The sequence below is a fragment of the Phalacrocorax carbo genome, chromosome 9 (genome assembly GCF_963921805.1).
Source record: "Phalacrocorax carbo chromosome 9, bPhaCar2.1, whole genome shotgun sequence".
Taxonomy (NCBI): domain Eukaryota; kingdom Metazoa; phylum Chordata; class Aves; order Suliformes; family Phalacrocoracidae; genus Phalacrocorax; species Phalacrocorax carbo.
In genome coordinates, this window is record NC_087521.1 from 31,430,963 (window position 1) to 31,450,072 (window position 19,110).

The window sequence follows — 19,110 nt, forward strand, 5'->3', positions numbered from 1 at the left end:
GCATGGCTTTACCTCCCCATTAAACCAGCAGTGGGGCAGATACCCTGTGACCCTGGCTCACTGCAGCTGGGTTGGGAGGAACAGCAGGGAGCAAAATTAGACCCAAGCTTTTGTTCTCAAACCCACATTGTGAAAGTCTGGATTAGGGCAGAGGCAGCTTGTGGTCTACTCTATATACCATACAAGATCTAAGAGCTGCCTACTACCTCGCTGAGGAGCCAACTTTCCTTCTCCTATTCCACCCAGTCTCTGTTGCTCAGGTCCCCTCTCCTTTGGCTAGCAGCTCTCATGCAAGGGAGAGGCTAGGATCTGGCAACCTTCGTGATGTGTGAGTCACCGGAGAATAGACCAGCAGTGCTTTTAATTTAAAATGCAGCAGAAAGGAGTGCACTGCCCCCTGCAAGCACTCTTTGGCCTGAGGGGAGGGAGTTGCCAGCATCAGTGACTTGTTCCATGCAAGGAGAGGGGTTGCAGAGGGCCGGGAGACAAGGGCTCCCTGGAAGCAATGCCCTGGTCTCTCAGGAAAGGAGGTTGCTTCCAGAGACCCTCCAAGCTCAGTTCCCTGCTGATCTTCCTCTGCTGCCACAATGCCCAATATCCACTCCATTTTACAGTGCCAGCCTTCACCTGGGACAGGTGTTGGGCTGTGGAGCCAGCTTACCCACCTCCCTGCACTCTCCACCCTGAGGAGGTGCAGCTTTAATCCAGGCTTACTCAGGAAAGCATAACACAGACACCTCTTCAGATATACAAGGTTACTCTCCCCTAATACGGGTATTTCAACACTTCCCACAACATACAGTGGGCTTTATGCATCGCTGCTGCCTCAGAGAGGGGGTGGGAACTTTAACTGAGAGCATATCAGAAAGCATGAATGCACAGCTTCTCAGCAACGGCAATGGTAGCAGCATGATGTAAGGATGCTTAAGCCTAGCTTTTCTCACCTCCAGCAGTGGTGCCCACAGGTATGGCTTTATTATACAGCCTGTGATCAGATCTCCTGCAAACACTGCTCTGTAGAGTCACTGCAGATTTGCACTAACGATTCAGCTCCAGCTGAAATTTGGAATTAGGAGAGTTCTCCCCTGGAAGCAATGGCTTTTTCTTCTCCTTGTTTTGGGGAGGGGGTGGATGGGGACGATTTTTTTTCTTGTTCACAGCTATGGGAGTGGGAGAGGCATCACCATACATTCCACTTCAAATGCACTCCTTTGATTCAGAGATATCTTCATTTTATATGCAGCAAGTGTAACATGGATTATACTTTTTATAGACCTTTTGGAAATATAAAAGTATTGAAAAAATTATTGAATAACTGCAAGTTATCACTGGATGTCTATTTATCACGGAACACCTCCCACATAAATCTCACAATTGCTCCTTAAAAGTCCATAATTTTGTGACTCACTTTTCTAAGCCTAATCAGTCCCAGGTCACACACATGGTGGGAAGAGCTGTACCAAGCCAGTCCATCCACCCAACAGTACCCAATGCCACATGCCTTAGTAATTCTTTAAAAATATGGCAAATATGGCAAATATGGCATATGCTGATTGTCTCCCAAATACTCTCCCAGTCACCAGTGATTTGTGACTCAAGAACTTCCTCAGTCAGAGACAGTGTCTTCGTATTTAATGGTCCTCAGTGGATTTTTCTTCATGAACTTGTCCTGTGCTGTACCAAACTCAAGTAGACTTTTAGCATTCACAATGTTCTGCAGTAAGGAGCTCAATAGCATAAGTGAAGAGCTGTCTCCTCTTCAGGACCTCCTCAATTCACTTTATGATCCTTTGGTTTTGTATCAGGAGAGACAACGAATAACCATTGCCGACTCACTTTCACAACGACACTTATGATTTCATAGACCTCTGTGAAATCTTCCCCCGTCTGCCCCTGTTGTGGCATCATAGGAGGTGCAGTCTATTCAGCTGCAGCTCACTGGAAGCTGTTCCCATGCTCTTGATTGTCACTCCTCGCTTCTTTCCAGTTCTGCCGTATTCTATTTGAACGGAGGGAGCCAAAACTGTACATGATATTCGTTAGACTGCTGACTGTGTATTTACAAATACCAATTTTTCATTTTTTCCCCTGTATATTCCTTACCTTTGATGTACTACTTCATTACTGCTGCTGATCCCTGAGTGGACATTTTCCTCGAGCTATTGACTATAAGCCTAGTATTTCACTCCCAAGAGGCTCTGAGTCCATCCAGATTAGGTTTGAATTCCATCCCTGCCCCCATGCAATACCTTACATTCATCCACACTTCATCTTCCACCTCACTGCCCAGATGCTCATCACTAGACCTCCTTCTAGGGCTCCTTGCAGCCGGCCTCATCTTTGCTACTCTTACCTTTCTCAGCTGATCTTATTGTTACATTTATTCAAGCCATATTCAAGGATGGGTATTGAAAAGACGCAGGAGGTGATCTTGTACAAGCTTACTATGACTGACTGGCACGTACTCAGCAGTGAGTAGTGGCCCAGCACCTCTACTGCTCTGTTAACAAAGCTCTCCAGACTGAGCCTGCCCCAGCTTGACATGGTACAGACCCCCCTTTTATTACTGATGAGATGGGAGCATGACTTAAAAAGCTTTAGGAGGTCAAGTAAGCTCTCTGTTCAGTGCTAGGTATGCAGGTTAAAATGAAATATTTTTTATTCAGCTTCCTGGTCTGAATGAAAGCAATTAAAGAAATTAACCTGTGCCTTAGTTCTCCAGGAATGAAACAGGCATAATAACTTTCCCTCCCTCACAAACAAGTTGATAAAGTAAAAACCACTAATGCCTTTCAAGAACTCTGATATCAGAGCAACAAATACTGTGTAAAGATCCTAATTTTACTATGGGAGCATCTTCCATACTCCTTGGCATTGTTATCTACGGCTCAGGTAGCTATTTGTTTTCAGAAAAGTATTTACTTAAAGAATTTCTCCTTTTCCCAATAGAAATCTGATCGCTTGTTCTCTCCCTCTTGTCTTTTCCAGCATTAATGCTATTGTATTTGTTTGAAGGGGTTAATATGCTGCTGGTATAATAATGATCATGTACGGATGTAATTATAATGTGTGCTTAATTCTGCAGCTGCTGAAAAGTTTGGAGGACCTTTTTTTAGGCGAGGGAATATCTTTACAATAGTCCTTCTCAAATTGCATTACACACAGGCATTACCCCAAAAGAAACGCAGAAGGGGGAAGAACAAAGCCTGGATTAGAGGAGAGAGAGCTGCACCCAGCAGAGCAGCTCATGAAGGTTAAACATCATGTGGGCAGAGACCATCTCTCTGTTGTGTGTTTATACACAGACAAGTGCAAACGATCCCTGGTCCACTACTACAATCCCAAGGTACTACTACCACGCACATAGTATGTAAAGACATGTAAAGGCATGTCTGCCAGTGGTGTAGGCTTCTCTTGTTACTTTTTTCAATAGTAAACGTCCTTTAGACGAACACACCGGGTTTTGTTCTAAGAAGATACAATACCACAGACCAAAACATGAACCCCTACAAAATGCCAGCATAGGTTAATGATTTTTACAAAAACCAAAGAGAATGAGGCTTCCACATTCCACACAAACCAAAGCACTAAAACATTAGCACTAAAACACCGAGGGTGTCCACATCTGACAAACCCATAGATGTTGTTCTGCATTAGGCATTTTGGCACACACTGATAATTTACAGTCCAATGCTGCAGCCATACTCTTGAGTGCTCTTAAGTGCCCTGAGTGATAATGGATCTATTTGTGTGATCAGGGACTGTAGACTCAGGCCTATAACTCAGCATGTTCCCCTGAACAATACCTGGACACATCCTTGACCAAACTACCCTTAAATCCCACACATGTGACCTGAAGAGAAGACACTGTTGCAATATTTAAGTCTGTAAGCTGTCCAGCTGTTTCCTAATCGAGTTATTACCCATGTAAGCACCCATGACTCTGATATTTAGCTGACTCAGTTTAACACTCTGCATCCCATTTAAAGGTTTAAGTGAAGCACAAGACGTGCCCAGGAAAAATTGAGACATGCACAATCTTCCTTTCCTTCTCCAAAAAACCATCTGCTTTAGCCTCTGCAGTCTGTAACATCTAAAAATCACCAATGCCCCAGTCTAGTTCCTTCTTCTGTACACAGCAAAATCTCTGTGCAAGGACGCTGAGGAGGGAGCACGCACGCTGCAGGAGATGCTGAGCTCACCTGTGCAGGACCCCAGGTGGCAGAGAAGAGGGTTAAGGTGGGCAGAAAGCACAGCTGGAGAATTTGCTGTCTGCAAGACTCTCCTGTCATTTGCTATAGCTGCAGCTATCATCAGCAGCCAATACTAAAGCCTGCGACAGGACCACATATGGATACTGTATAGGCTCTGTGCACGCAGGGCTGGGAACAGTGATGGATTCTACCATAGACTTCTCTCAGTCTTCCCATAAACGGTTGCCCTGAATAGCAGTTTGGGTTTGGTATTTAAGTGTCCCAAAGCACTATTATGTTTGAAATCCCCATGACACTTTAAAGAAATAAATCACTCCCTCTGAGCCTCAAACAACAGAACCACAGCCAGGACGTATTTGAGAAAACACAAGGGCTATTTGCTCAGCCTCCAGAAAGGGAGGTAGCAGTTTTAGCTTTCACCTCGTGAAGGGCTTATCAAGCATCTCATTCAGCCACCAGCGTGTTTCAGACAGTAACGATCGGCCCTCACAGCACTCCTCCGCAGTGCCTGCAGGAGTTATCAGTGAATTGCTACTCCAGCATCCGAAACAAGTGCTGGTTTTCTTCCTCCTTTTAACTTCTTTCAATTTCTGCTTCACTGGGTTTTCCTTTTCTCACCACACTACTGGGAAATTTACTGGCACAGAAGAACAATGCAGAATGTAGAAGAAACAATATGAGTAGGAATAAAAGAGGCGGATTGTGATAGGTTTGGAATTCACCTGTAATAATTTATGAATTTCCCTGTTGCCCCTAAGAACTGATCTAACACTGAGAGGTACTGGTCTGACAATGCTAAAGTTGACCTGGATACAGAAAGGACGCAAAGCAACAACTCAAGATAGCCGTAACAGCAAAGATGGAAGAACTGTTATGAAACGTCAGGACTATTAGTTTAGGTGGTTGACAGGAGACTTTGGCTAGCTTACCAAGCAGATTTAACTAGGTTTATCTGAAGCCCTACAAACACAGAAATGGAAAATTCAGCCAGAATTTAAAATGAAAGCTCCCTCAAGGAATGCCTTTTTTTCTCCTATCTTGCTCCTGTTCTCATATCATCAACAAACACAAAATGATTCTCAGGTTTAAAGATGCTGCCAACCAAGCTACTGCACTCCCGTGCGCCCACCAGCTAAAAAGCAGAATGGGATGTCTAATCAAGGCAGCTAAACTTTTCCATGCTGAAAGTTAGCCTCTGCACACACGGCTATTCTGCCAAACCCCATCCCGCAAGAGGCCCAGGACAGACACAACTCCCAGCACTCACAAACAATGAGTAACAGGGTTACTCAGCTTACTGCAACAGACGGAGCTATACAACATGCACCCAGAAAGACATTCCTTAGAAGAATACCACAAAACATCAGTAATTTGTTCATGATATTGCAGGTAGTAAGCTGGAAGGCAATTATTTGAGTTCTCTTCAGTAAAGAAGTTTCATTTATTGGAAAAGAGTGGGGCATTATGGGTGCCCGATCCAGCCAGACACAAGACAACTTGTACAGGGCCTGATTTAAGAACAGAAGTGCTGCATAATCCTCATCTTCAGGCAGCTAAGAGACAAAACTCCAACACCATACATCAAAACATGCCAGAAAAAAACTGCAGCAAATGAACTTGGACCTATATTGGGACTATTTTAATTTGATTTCTGAGAATAAAACTTCAGGATGTATTTACACTGCAGCATATATCACAGAACCACAGAACGGTGGGGGTTGGAAGGGACCTCTGGAGATCATCTTGTCCAACCCCCTGCGTGAGCAGGCACACCCAGAGCAGGGGGCACAGGACCGCTGCGTCCAGGCGGGGTTTCAACGTCTCCAGGGAAGGGACTCCACAGCCTCCCTGGGCAGCCTGTGACACTGCTCTGGCACCCGCACAGGGAAGGGGTTTTTCCTCATATTCAGGTGGAACTTGCTGTGTTCCAGCTTGTGCCCTTTGCCCCTTGGCCTGTCATTGGGCATCTCTGAAAACAGTCTGGCCCCATCCTCTTGACACTCACCCTTCAGATATTTGTAAGCATTGATAAGATCCCCCCTCAGTCTTCCCTTCTCCAGGCTGAACAAACCCAGGTCTCTCAGCCTTTCCTCATAAGGGAGATGCTCCAGTCCCCTGATCATCTTGGTAACTCTCCGCTGGACTTGCTCAAGCAGTTCCACATCCTTCTTAAACTGGGGGGCTCAGAATGGGACACGGCACTCCAAATGTGGCCTCACTAGGCCAGAGTAGAGGGGGAGGATAACCTCCCTCACCCTGCTGGCCACTCTCCTTTTAATGCAGCCCAGGATACTCTTGGCCTTCTTGGCCACAAGGGCACATCACTGGCTCAGGGTCACCTTCCTGTCCACCAGCACTCCCGGGTCCTTCCCACAGAGCTGCTTTCCCAGTAGTTCAGCCCCCAGCCTGTACTGTACTGGTGCCTGGGGTTGTTCCTCCCCAGGTGCAGGACTTTGCACTTACTCTTGTTGAATTTCACGAGGTTCCCCTCAGCCCAGCTCTCCAGCCTGTCCAGGTCTCGCTGGATGGCAGCACAGCCTCCTGGCGTATCAGCCACTCCTCCCAGCTTGGTGTCATCAGCGAACTTGCTGAGGTTACACTCCATCCAATCATCCAAGTCATTGATGACTATGTTGAACAGGACTGGACCCAGCACAGACCCCTGGGGAACACCACTAGTGACAGACCTCCAGCCAGACTCTGCTCCATTGATCACACCGCTCTGAGTTGTGTTGTTGAGCCAGTTCTCTGTCCACCTCACTGTCCACTCATCCACCCTACACTTCCTTAGCTTGTATATGAGGAGCTATGGGAGACACTGTTGAATGCTTTATATAAACACAGCTTGCTTGCTAGAGCACGTGGTAAGACCCTTGTCTTAGTCTACCTTTGTTTTAAATTACTAAAAAGGTTTCAACTTGAAACTTTTTAATAAAACATGTACTTGCAAACAAGAAAACATCTCTAAGTAACTCACATGGAGACCTGTGTTCCCACAGCTAATAAAAGACTAGCTATGGCTACACAGACTGGTGTCATGTGTTTTACTGTTGTACAGACTTGCCCTTAATTCCTGAGGGACTGACTAATGACAGAGATTGTTTCTGTAATACACCAAAGTACAGTTTAGTGGAAACTGAAGTATTACATAAATATTTTGCTAGCTCTGGGCCAAAGAGCACAGCATCTTGCAAAAGCAATCTTAGCATTTTGCAAGCTAGAGATACTATGTCAAATCCAGTGAATGCAAAGAATTGTCAAAGGTTATTACCTTTGACAGGCAGGCAACCACATCACAAAAAGCAAACACAGCAACAAATAAAAAAATGTTATTTCACATTGCCATTAGCTGCTGGTTTCAGACAGGAAGCAAAAGGACAATACGAGATGAATACAGCACTGCCATTCAAGCCCTGAATGTGACACACCAGCAGGAGAGCAGATAATACCTTGCACTACGGCTGCATGACCCCATCTATATTGTGGGCATTAGCACCGTCCATCCACTATCCATCTCAAGGACTAACTACAGCTCAGGGACTAACTAAACCTACTGTAAGGCAATTTCCATTTTTTCCTTTAGGTATTGGAGGAAGGGAACTCAACTGTTGCGACCCAGAAGAACAACTTTCAAATCTTCTTTCTGCAGAAGATTTTTTTTGTGCGGCAGTAGAGAATTCACAGCAGCAGGATCCTCAAAGGGCCTAAAGCACCAGGTCACCTAGCGCTCAGCAGCACAGTAAGGGGACTAAACAAAGCATAGCCCTGGGAAACACTTAATGGCACTAGGCAGGGCCTCTGTAGATCACATGGTAACATATAATTGCTTGAAAAGCACTTCTTTCTTTTTATGGATCTGCTGAGAATTACTCTGTGCTTTGGGTATAATAGCACTTTTGCCATAATCAGATGTTGTAAAGGTATACGCAATAAAAGAGACATTCAGGTATTACTGTCCCGTTAGCTGTGCCTTCATATGATTGCTTCCAATTACATTGTAAAATTTACCAGCACATGTATTTGAAATAACGCTTTTAATTTTCAATCAGATACTCTGCAATGAAACCCAGCTCAGAAATGACATAATTGAATATCTCGAGGAAGAAAATAAAAAGCAAATTTTGATTCAACGGTGTTATTTAATAGCAGTGGAAGTACTTACCAGGTGGCCTATTAATTGCGAGGTTTCGGAAATGGCTGCCTTTGATCATCTCCACTGACAGCCGCCCCGTAGTGGCATTGTACGACAATCCTACGAGCAGCTCTGGCACCCCTCCATGCGACAGGGACTGTGTTGAAGAAGCGCTATCACTGTGAGAGATTGCTGACAGACTAAGCTGAGAGTCTGCACTCTGCAGGGAAAGAGCACTGAAAGTCTCATCAGGACATTCACCACCACCCTCCCTTAATTTATACCTTGTAGCCTTGTTTAGTAAGATCTCTCTTAAGAAATGACAATGACTAAGAATGATTTATTATGGGGCACCAGAAGAATCAGAGCACCACTTTTACAAAAACACATCTCTGAACTTTCTCATTAAAGATGAGGAACTCTGCATAATGTGTTGTCAGTCATGTAAATCAAAGTCTCCGAGACAAGCATACATCCTACTACATCAACTGCACAGTAAATCTCCTTGACAATGACTTTTGGATGGAATGCATTTTATAGTTTGGGTTTTTTTGGTCATGTACTGTGTATTTTCTTCCTTTCTCTCCTTGCTACCATAACGTTCTCTCTACCCCCTCTTTACCCAGAGATGTTTTACTCATTTCATGTGCACAACCTCTCACTGAGCTTTTTGCAGCCAATGAATCACAACAGAGCTCATCTACCCAAATTGATTGGCATAACCAGAGCTGGATACAACTGCGATGTGCATGGAAGACTATGAAGTAGCACAGCCAGTTCCTCCTCACATGACCCACCTCTCCACTTCCATCTGTCGTGAAAATGAACATTACTAAGCATTTCTGGTAACATGGAAACTGCACAGTGCAGAGATCCACAAGCTAGTAGTTAGTGCCAAATAAGGTAGCTCTGGCACTGGCAGTAGTACAGGTCCACCAACATAATGGTGCACAAGAACTACTGTTTTGGTTGAAATTAAGATGTAAATAGCTCTGGTGGTTCCTGGACCAACCTACTATTTCTTCGTAGCACAGCATTTGCTGACTTGTGTAGATGTAGATCTACATGTTTGTGTAAACTTGCTAGCTGAGCCGTTGTTAATAAGGTACAGCTTTGTGTAGGGAAGACATGCCCTGTGCTTCCCTTACTGATAACTTTTTAATTGACAGTAGGACAGATCCACCAGTTGCATCCTAACAGCTCTGAATGAAACATATCAGGCACAGCTGGTCCCCATTCACCAGATGAACCATTTTATGGACTCCGTATTTCTTTCATCAAACTTACGCTCAGATTACTCCTTGGCTCCAAGACCAACGTCATCTTCACTTCCCCTTCCTGGCTGATGTTGCTCAGGTAGAATAGCTGCTCTCCCATCATCTTCTCTCCAATCATCTTGTGCACCGCATAGAGGCGGAAACGAATGGCGTGGCTGCTTAACTCCTCTGGCTCCAGCTTACTGAAGGTAATTTTATCCTTGAACATGGGGATGGGTCCTCGCTGAACGCTTGTCTTACCCCTCTGTTTCTTGCTAGGCATCAGGACTGTGTGTACCTGCCAAGTGTTCACACCACTGCGGTCTTTGTCTGGGATATCCCTGGCCTCCAAGATAGTAACTACTAGCTTTTGACTTGAGGCTTTATAGTTGAAGATGACATCTAGGTCACCACATTTACAGATGGGCACATGAGCACCATGATGAGCTGCTACGCTGTTCACTCCATCATGCTCCTGCAAAGAGAAGGAAGAAGTAAAACCTCCATTGGAGTTCAACTGCCTCTGTGATCCCAACTCTATTTTAAAAGAAATTTTTTGAGCATTCCTCACTTGTGCCTGCAAGTGTAGGCAGCTGCTCTGCAGAATAAGGATCCCACTGTTTCTTGAGAAGCCAGTGCTAGTTAATTACCTGATTTTGCATAATACTCTACATACAATCTAGTAAGCAACAGCACTTGTTGAAACATTTCCAACAAAAGGTTTCATCAATATTTAAGCACTTTACAGGAGACTGTTAATATGCTAACATTCTACATAGGGAAAAACTAGACAGATGGTTTTTAAAAATTTCATTCATGTCAATTTTGAGGCATTAATAAAACTTTTTTGTTTAATTTGAGTAAAAAAACCTTAACCTATTACTTTGAACATACACTGATATTTCTTCAAAATTGATTTTTTTACATTACCAAAATGAAACAATTCAGTCAAACCTGCTGACTTTTGGGATATTGTGTTCTGTTGGAAATTTAAAAAATTAAGCACTGTGTTCAATTTGATGTGAGAATTTCCTGCAGAATGAAAATTCCATTTCTAGATGCTACCCTATAATTCAATACTTTTCCTACAGCTAAAGCAATGATAATTGAGAAAAACAGCCTGATTAAATACATATTGATTCTTTATTCCCTTTTTAAATCTCCCAGGAGAAGCATCTGTTCCTTCTGTTCAGTCTGGATACTAATACATTCAGAATAAAAATTCAAAATAAACAATCAAAATATGTGCAGACCAATTCACACAGAATCTTTTACCTGCCTTTAAAACAAAAATAATCTTGACAAAACAAGACAAAAAACATGGATGCTCACCTTACCTTTTGATGAGTGGGTGTGTGCGTTTCTATTCAAAAGTGCTTTTTTATCTTAGAGCAAGAATGTGCTTCATGTGATAAAGGGGTTGCTATAGTGATCGATGATTTGTATTTAAACATGAGTATACACTGTATTAGGGAAAGATTTTCAGTTAATAGCCAGAAGGTGAATTAAGGCCTGTCACTAGCAGTCTGAATCACCCTCCTCCTCAAACATTTATCTTCTTTCGCGTTTCAAGTAACACTTCTTTTCAACACGGGAATCTTATTGTTTAGAGTACAGAGGATGGGCCATAGGACTTCTGATGTAATTCCCTTCAGAAGCGTCTAGGGTGGCGTGTCTCTCAAACAAGACCTTGGACAAACCTCAAAATCTATACCTACTTCTTGTCCATCTACTTTTCAAGTGCTCAGATTCACCTGCTGTGATGTGCAAAGCTCCGCTTTTCATGTTTTCATAGGGGTTCAAAGGATTCGTGCACGTGAATACAAAAGTCCATGTGTGCACATTAGTGACGGAGACCTGCTGTCACGCGTCTGGCAGAAGGAATGTCAAAGAGAAAAATCACCGTTGGGCAGCACGTGAAATGACTTGGTTGCCCATAAAAATGCCCTTCTGTATGAACAGCAGGCTGCAAAGACAAAAATTCAAGGCAGGCCAGGTTGTCTAGAGAGAACATGATGTTATGCAAATATAAGTGGTACTGTGTAGCTCTCAAGTTATTTCTGTCTGGGTTGATGAAATAATATTTAAGAAGGAAACGTAATGGGATTGTGCTTGATTCATGTTTCCCTCCACACGTTCATCCCTCCCCACTTTCATCTGTTCGTTTGCTACTGAGGAGATGGAATCAATGCACATTTGAGAGCTGCTGCTAAAGTGTGGAGACACTTGTGCTTGTGGCATAACTGTGCTTTCAACTACATGCTGGAGAATGTGAACTCCCATGCGTCATCATAAACCCACAGGTGCAAAGATCCAAGAGGCACTCTCCTGCCCCAACAGGGCTGAGTATCTCATCTTCTGGCAGCATGTAGGGCTGACTGAAGGTCAGCTGTCTGGTTTTTGACAGAACAGCTAGAAAGGATCTGGATTTCAGGAAACCTCAAATTATGCTACTATAGCTGTGGCCACATCCACTGCAAGGAAAACTGCAGGAACTGGAGGCAGAAAGGGAAAGAGAAATGCCAGCCTCTGTGGGAGTGACCTTTCCATGGGCAACCACACTTTAGAGACCTCATGGGCTGGGCCTTTCAAAGAGCACTGTGCTATCTGGGACTTGCCCCGTACAGGTTTTCAGCACATAAAGCTTACAGATGCTCAATCTTCCTGCTGTGGAAGTCATTCTCAGAATTCCCCTTGGCTTATGGAGCTTAGCTGGGGTTATAAACTGTTTGTGAACATATTGATTATACAGACACTTAAACTGGAATCCAAGGAAACTGTGGGTTTCAGATACTTCATTTGAATTTCTTTCCCTCTTCCCAGCACGGTTTTTGAGATGTCAAGCCAAGTATACTGATTGACACTGTATGTCTAACCCGGTTGTTCAGGATAGCCAATATCTACTTCGCTAGGTAAAACAACTCTATTTCTGCCAGAGAAACCTGAAAGAGCAGCTAATTATGGACAAGGCTTGAAATGGTACTTGTGGTTCCACTGCAGGGACATAAAATTAGCATTTTTGTCTCTAAAGAGAGGTCCTTTGAGTGGAGCATAATAGCGCTTGGACATTTCTGGCATGTCAGAACATTTAGTTCCTGCAATAAAAAGCCTTTCATTAATCCACACAATACCTTTGGATGAGAAGCTGCTTGTAGTAAATAAACTGGGACTTAGGCATATCTGCCCCCTGATGCTATAACCATTCTTTGCATTTTTCAAATGTAGATACCAGGAGAAAAACAAGGTATGTATTCCAAAGAAATATAAGAGGGCACTGGAGACATTGCAGCACATGTAAACCATGGCAATGTACATCCAAATGTGGAAAAGGAGAAATGAGCCTCAGATGGGCAGACAAACAGTGCATGTCAGAGGCACGCAGCAAAGAGAGGGCAGGGCTGCTGCCCTGCAGAGTTCCCATGTGTTGTGTAGTATTTTGTGGGACTGGTTTGTGCAGCAAACCAAAATGCTGCTCAAGGCACCCCTTAGGGCTGGAACATATGCACTGAGGAGCTGCTTTCCATCTCTTTAACTGGCTGCAGGAAGCATGCTCTGAGGAAAGGAACCTTTCCCTCAAAGCCTTGTTGCTCAGAGTGTGAGGGAGGTATTAATTTCCACGGCTGAAAAACAGTCTCTTTTAACTCAGGCAGATGATGTGACCTTTGTGCTCTTCTTTTAATATGTCTGATGCAGGCTGATTTCTTTTTCAGAAATTTAATCTTGTGGTAAAATAATAATGAAAACCAAAACATCACTCAGAAAGATTATAAAAGAAAGGGGGATGCTAAGTCATCAGGTATTTACAATGCCTTAAAATCTGTAATGTTTTCTTGAGGCTTCAGAACTAAGGCAAAGCAGAGGAGCTCTCAGGCTTTTTCCTTTCCTGGAAGGATGTCTGGTACCAAAGGGAACCAGAGCAATGGCCAAGTCACGGGCCACCCCCATCAGTTGCCTCCAGCTTTCCAGATGCTTCCTATTGTCTAAGCCACATAAACCACCCAGAAAAAGAGGCACAAATCTGCCCCAGTGACCACACATCACGTCCCTAGACACACACCCTCCACGTACTGCCAGTAACAAAGCCCTGGGCCATTGCTAAATGATAGTAAATGCTGTCAGGCAGCTAATGGCTCCAACTTCAGTTCAAAGATTGCAGTCAGAAATCAAGCCGTAAAACAGCTTCTCTGAGCAAGTCTTTGTAAGCAAGGGGTAAAATACAAGAACAAGGGGAAACACAGTGAGAGGGGTGTATGTTCATGCGCACAGGAGTACCGTTGTCTTGTGCCGTGCTGATCGATTTTTCACTTAATTTCTCCCCTAACATTTTTTGGCCCCCAGTACCCTTCAAAAGCTTACACCATGTGTAATAAATGACAATTCACCATACCTCAGGGCTCCAAGCCGATGAGCTGTCAGTAGCATCATTTACTTCAAATCCCTGGTTGGTAAATGCTGTCTTCATTTCCAAACGTCCTTCCGTGGCTTGCCAGCTCACGCCATTGGCAATGCTGGACTCCATCCTAGGCCCCTTATGCTGCCCAGCGCCCCTACTCTCAATTGTTGTTCTTGAATCAACAGATACATGGTCATCTTCACAATGGGATAGGTTGTCTTGGTAACTCAGTTGGCTTAGTCCATCCAGATCTAACAATTTTCAGCAAGAAAATAATTTCAGAGGGATTAGAATAAATTCCTCCCCCTCTGCTTCCCAAAATGTGCCTTTCTCTCCTTTCTTTTGGGTTTTTTCCCACCCCCCCATCTCCAGTGTATGCAAGAGACAACTTCTACTTTCGAGTACTGCAGTGTTGAACTCATAAAATAACAAATCCTGTATAAATCAGCATTAGGTGGAGTGAACATGGCTGTTTATCACCCCATCCTGAACTGAGAAACCAGCTGCCTTTACTTGAAGAATTTAACCACCAAATGCAATTATCAATGGAGTGTTTGGGATATTCAAGCACCTTGAAAGCAGCCCCAAAACAAACACTTCCATGAAAACACAGGTCACAAATTATGGAAAAGCACAGCATAGGCCTGATGAACAGGTATCATCAATTTCCTTCTATGCAGGAGGAGAAGGAGAAGGAAAGGACAGGAGTTACCATTGCCCTCAAGGGGATGGCGCTGGTGAGGAAAGGAGTTTCACAAAGATAACAAAGTGCCACCACGATCTTACTACCCATTCCTGAGAGCTTGGGTGTGCATTACCAGCCCCCTAACCCAACCAGGAATTTCCAAATCCCATGTCTGGGCTAAATTGTTCCAAGGGCAACTGAGAGGAGATGTGTTCCCTAGTTTCCTGCCTGCTTTTATTAGTTTTAATTAATCTGATCTTCTGCACTTTTTCCATGAACTGAAGTAAGGTTCGTCAATAAGAATAGTCTTCTCTGGTTCAGACCACAGATTCCTTCTCTGCACCACTGAAGTTTCTATTTTGAACACAGGGCACTTTACTTGAAGGCATCAGCGAGAGCTGTCTGGGTGGAGCAACACAAATAATTACATGTGCAGGGACACAGATGAAAATAACATCATGATTTGGCCTTGAATGTTTTCTGCAAGTACTTTCATATGAAAACCAGGGACCTTCCTCCTCCTAATGCATTTGATGCCAGGCCTTGCTTTAGGAATACAAAGAGCTAGATTCTGTCTCCATGCCTTTCAAATAAGCAAGGTGCATTTACAGTGAAAGAAAACAAGTTGTGCTTCCAGACAGCTGACGACAGTAGTGAAAACAGAATGGCTTCCTTTGCAAACACAGCTATTTGAGGCTTAAAGGTTTCACAGAATGGTTGAGGTTGGAAGGGATCTCTGGACGTTACCTTGTTCATCTCCCCTGCCCAAGCAAGGACACCTGCTTGTTTGTTCTCAAGAAGGTCATTACTATAGAACAATCCTTTTTTTTTTTTTTTTTGTAAATTTGGGCTCCAACTCAAATCTTGAAAAAATAGTATTAGTTACCATATTTCATAGACAACAATTAGTTTGCTTTTGTTTAGATGAATCAGTTTTCATTCACTGCCTGATAAATGAGACAGGGAACCTGATGACAACTGACATGGAGAAGGCTGAGATACTCAACAACATTTTGCCTCAGTTTTCACTGGCAATTGCTTGTCCCACATCTCTCAAGTCCCTGAATCTCAAGGCAAGGACTGGAGGAATGAAGTCCCACCCATCACAGGTCAGGTTTGGGACCCTGTGAGGGACCTGAATGTACAGAAGTCCATGAGACCTGATGAGATATATCCCAAGGTCCTGAGAGAACTGGCTGATGTAGTTGTTAATCTACTCTCCATCAGACTTGAAAAGTCATGGCGGTCAAGTAATGCCCCCAGTGACCAGAAAAAGGGGAACTTCACATCCATTCTTTAAAACAGCAAAAATGAAGACCCTGGGAAGTACCAGTCAGCCTCACCTCTGTGCCCAGTAAGATCATAGAACAGATCTTCCTGGAAGATAGGTCAAGGCATATGGATGACAGGAAGGTGATTAGACACAGTCAATATGACTTCAGAAAGGGCAAACCCTGCCTGACTAATCTGGTGGCCGCCTATGATAACATGACTGCATTGATGGATAGGGAAAGAGCAACAGATGTAATCTAACTTGTCTTTGGTCTTTGACATGGCCCCACACAACATCCTTGTCCCTAAATTAGAGAGATATGGATTTGATGAATGGACTATCTGATGGATAAGCAGTCGGCTGCAAGGCCTCAAACAGAGTGTTGCAGTCAATGGTTCAATGTCCAAATGGAGATCAGTAACAAGTGATGTCCCTCAGGGGTCTGTATTGGGACCAGTACTGTTCAATATCTTTATTAATGACATACATGGTGGGATTGAGTGCACCTTCAGCAAGGTTGTAGGTGTGGTGCAGTTTATACACTTGAGGGAAGGGATGCCATCCAGAGGGACTTCAACAGGCTTGAGAAGTGGGGAAATGTGAACCTCATGAAGTTCAAGGCCAAGTGCAAGGTCCTACACCTGGGTCAGGGCAATCCCCACTATCAGTACAGACTGGGAGATGAATTGTTGAGAGCAGCCCTGCAGAGAAGGACTTGGGGATGCTGGTGAATGAAAAATTGGGTATGAGCCAGCAATGTGTGCTTACAGACCAGAAAGCCAACTGTATCCTGGGCTGCATCAAAAGAAGCATGACCAGCAGGTCAAGGGAAGTGATTCTCCCCCTCAGCTCCACTCTTGAGAGACCCCACCTGGAGTACTGCATCCATGCCTGGGGCCCCCAACAGAAGAAGGACATGGACCTGTTGGAGCAGGCCCAAAGGAGGGCCATGAAAATGGTCAGAGGGCAGGAACACCTTTTCTATGAAGAAAGGCTGAGAGAGTTGGGATTGTTCAGCCTGGAGAAGTTGGGATGATCTTATTGCTGCTTTTCAATACTTAAAGGGGCCCTATAAAAGATGGAGAGAGACCTTTTACCAGGGGCTGTAGTGATAGGACAAGGGGTAATGGATTTAAACTGAAAGAGGGAAGATTTAGATTGACTATAAGGAATAAATTCTTTACTATGAGGTGGTGAGACACTGGAACAGGTTGCCCAGAGAAGCTGTGGGTGCCTCATCATTGGAAGTGTTCAAAGTCAGGTTGGATGGGGCATTAAGCAACCTGATCATGGCAGGGGGGTTGGACTAGATGATCTTTAAAGGTCCCTTCCAACCCAAGCCATCCTATGATTCTTTAAACATCCTCCTGTCTAGAACAAAAAGTCCAAATATTTCAGAGTAGAAGAAATTCTGTTTGGCCTTAGCAGCAAATATGCTATTTCCGATTCATACCTGCTCCACCAAAAAAAAACACCAAACCAAACCCAAAACAACCTAACCCATAACCAAAAAAAACCAAACAAAACCAAAACACCAACCCTCAACAAGGGGAATGGAGATTATACTCACAAAACATTTCACAGAATCACAGAATGGTGGGGGTTGGAAGGGACCTCTGGAGATCATCCCATCCAACACCCCACTTGAGCAGGCACACCCAGAGCAGGGGGCACAGGACCGCTGCGTCCAGGCGGGGTTTCAATGTCTCCAGGGAAGGGACTCCACAGCCTCTCTGGGCAGCCTGTGACACTGCTCTGGCACCCGCACAGGGAAGGGGTTTTTCCTCATATTCAGGTGGAACTTGCTGTGTTCCAGCTTGTGCCCTTTGCCCCTTGGCCTGTCATTGGGCATCTCTGAAAACAGTCTGGCCCCATCCTCTTGACACTCACCCTTCAGATATTTGTAAGCATTGATAAGATCCCCCCTCAGTCTTCCCTTCTCCAGGCTGAACAAACCCAGGTCTCTCAGCCTTTCCTCATAAGGGAGATGCTCCAGTCCCCTGATCATCTTGGTAACTCTCCGCTGGACTTGCTCAAGCAGTTCCACATCCTTCTTAAACTGGGGGGCTCAGAATGGGACACGGCACTCCAAATGTGGCCTCACTAGGCCAGAGTAGAGGGGGAGGATAACCTCCCTCACCCTGCTGGCCACTCTCCTTTTAATGCAGCCCAGGATACTCTTGGCCTTCTTGGCCACAAGGGCACATCACTGGCTCAGGGTCACCTTCCTGTCCACCAGCACTCCCGGGTCCTTCCCACAGAGCTGCTTTCCCAGTAGTTCAGCCCCCAGCCTGTACTGTACTGGTGCCTGGGGTTGTTCCTCCCCAGGTGCAGGACTTTGCACTTACTCTTGTTGAATTTCACGAGGTTCCCCTCAGCCCAGCTCTCCAGCCTGTCCAGGTCTGGTTGGATGGCAGCACAGTGTTCCAGTGTACTGGCTGTAAATTCCAGCGAACTTGCTGAGGGTTCCTTCCTGGAGGTGTGCAGAAGTCCTTGCCCCTCCCCTTGGCTGCTCTTTCAATTTAACAGCTCAGAGATTAGGAGAATAACTTTATCCCCTTTCTTTAACTATGAATGGTCTTCACATTCTCCCTCCTAGTAAAATGCTTCAAGCATGGGCACTTCAGCAGAGAAGTCTGAGAGCACCTCACAGCTTTGTAATTATGGTCCTCTTCTGAGATGTGGGAGATGGTCCTTTGGATGAAAGAGGGATCCAAATTCAGATCTCTCAAATTCCAGGTGAGTGCTCTTCTCACTCCCTTCTGAAATGCAAAACTCACCTCTTCTCCTCCTCATTCTCCCAACTGGCAGACCTAGTCCTGAAACCAAGAGCCCTCATTGTCTCGACCCTGCCCTGAGCTGAAACTCTTGACTGAGGGTCGAAAGTAATTTGATTTTTTGCCATTACTCCCATTCTTTTCTACAAAGTCAGAAAACAGAAAGAAGTAAACATAAGAACGTAAGCAAGAAATAAAATAACAGAAATTCCACAAATTTACTGAGACTGAATGGGTACAGGCGCTCCTTAAGGCATTTAATTAGCAAGCCAATGTCTAATACACATTTTAAACAGTGGGTCATCCATCAAAGCACACACCACACAGCAGGCTTTCAGAATAAAATGTTACTGTAGTAAGAAATTATCCTCACACAATTG

General features: G+C 44.4%; 1 protein-coding gene across 2 annotated transcripts in view; it reads right to left on the reverse strand.

Annotated features, from left to right (window-relative positions):
* The window catches only part of SYT16 (synaptotagmin 16), a 50,286-nt gene that overhangs the window by 13,421 nt on the left and 17,755 nt on the right, over positions 1 to 19,110 (reverse strand). For both annotated transcript variants that reach the window (XM_064460970.1, XM_064460969.1), the window contains exons 2-4: positions 13,990 to 14,246; positions 9,634 to 10,077; positions 8,377 to 8,566 (exon numbers count right to left, since the gene is read on the reverse strand). In XM_064460970.1, coding sequence (XP_064317040.1) covers positions 8,377 to 8,566; positions 9,634 to 10,077; positions 13,990 to 14,246 — 891 coding nt within the window. The remainder of the gene's footprint in view (positions 1 to 8,376; positions 8,567 to 9,633; positions 10,078 to 13,989; positions 14,247 to 19,110) is intronic.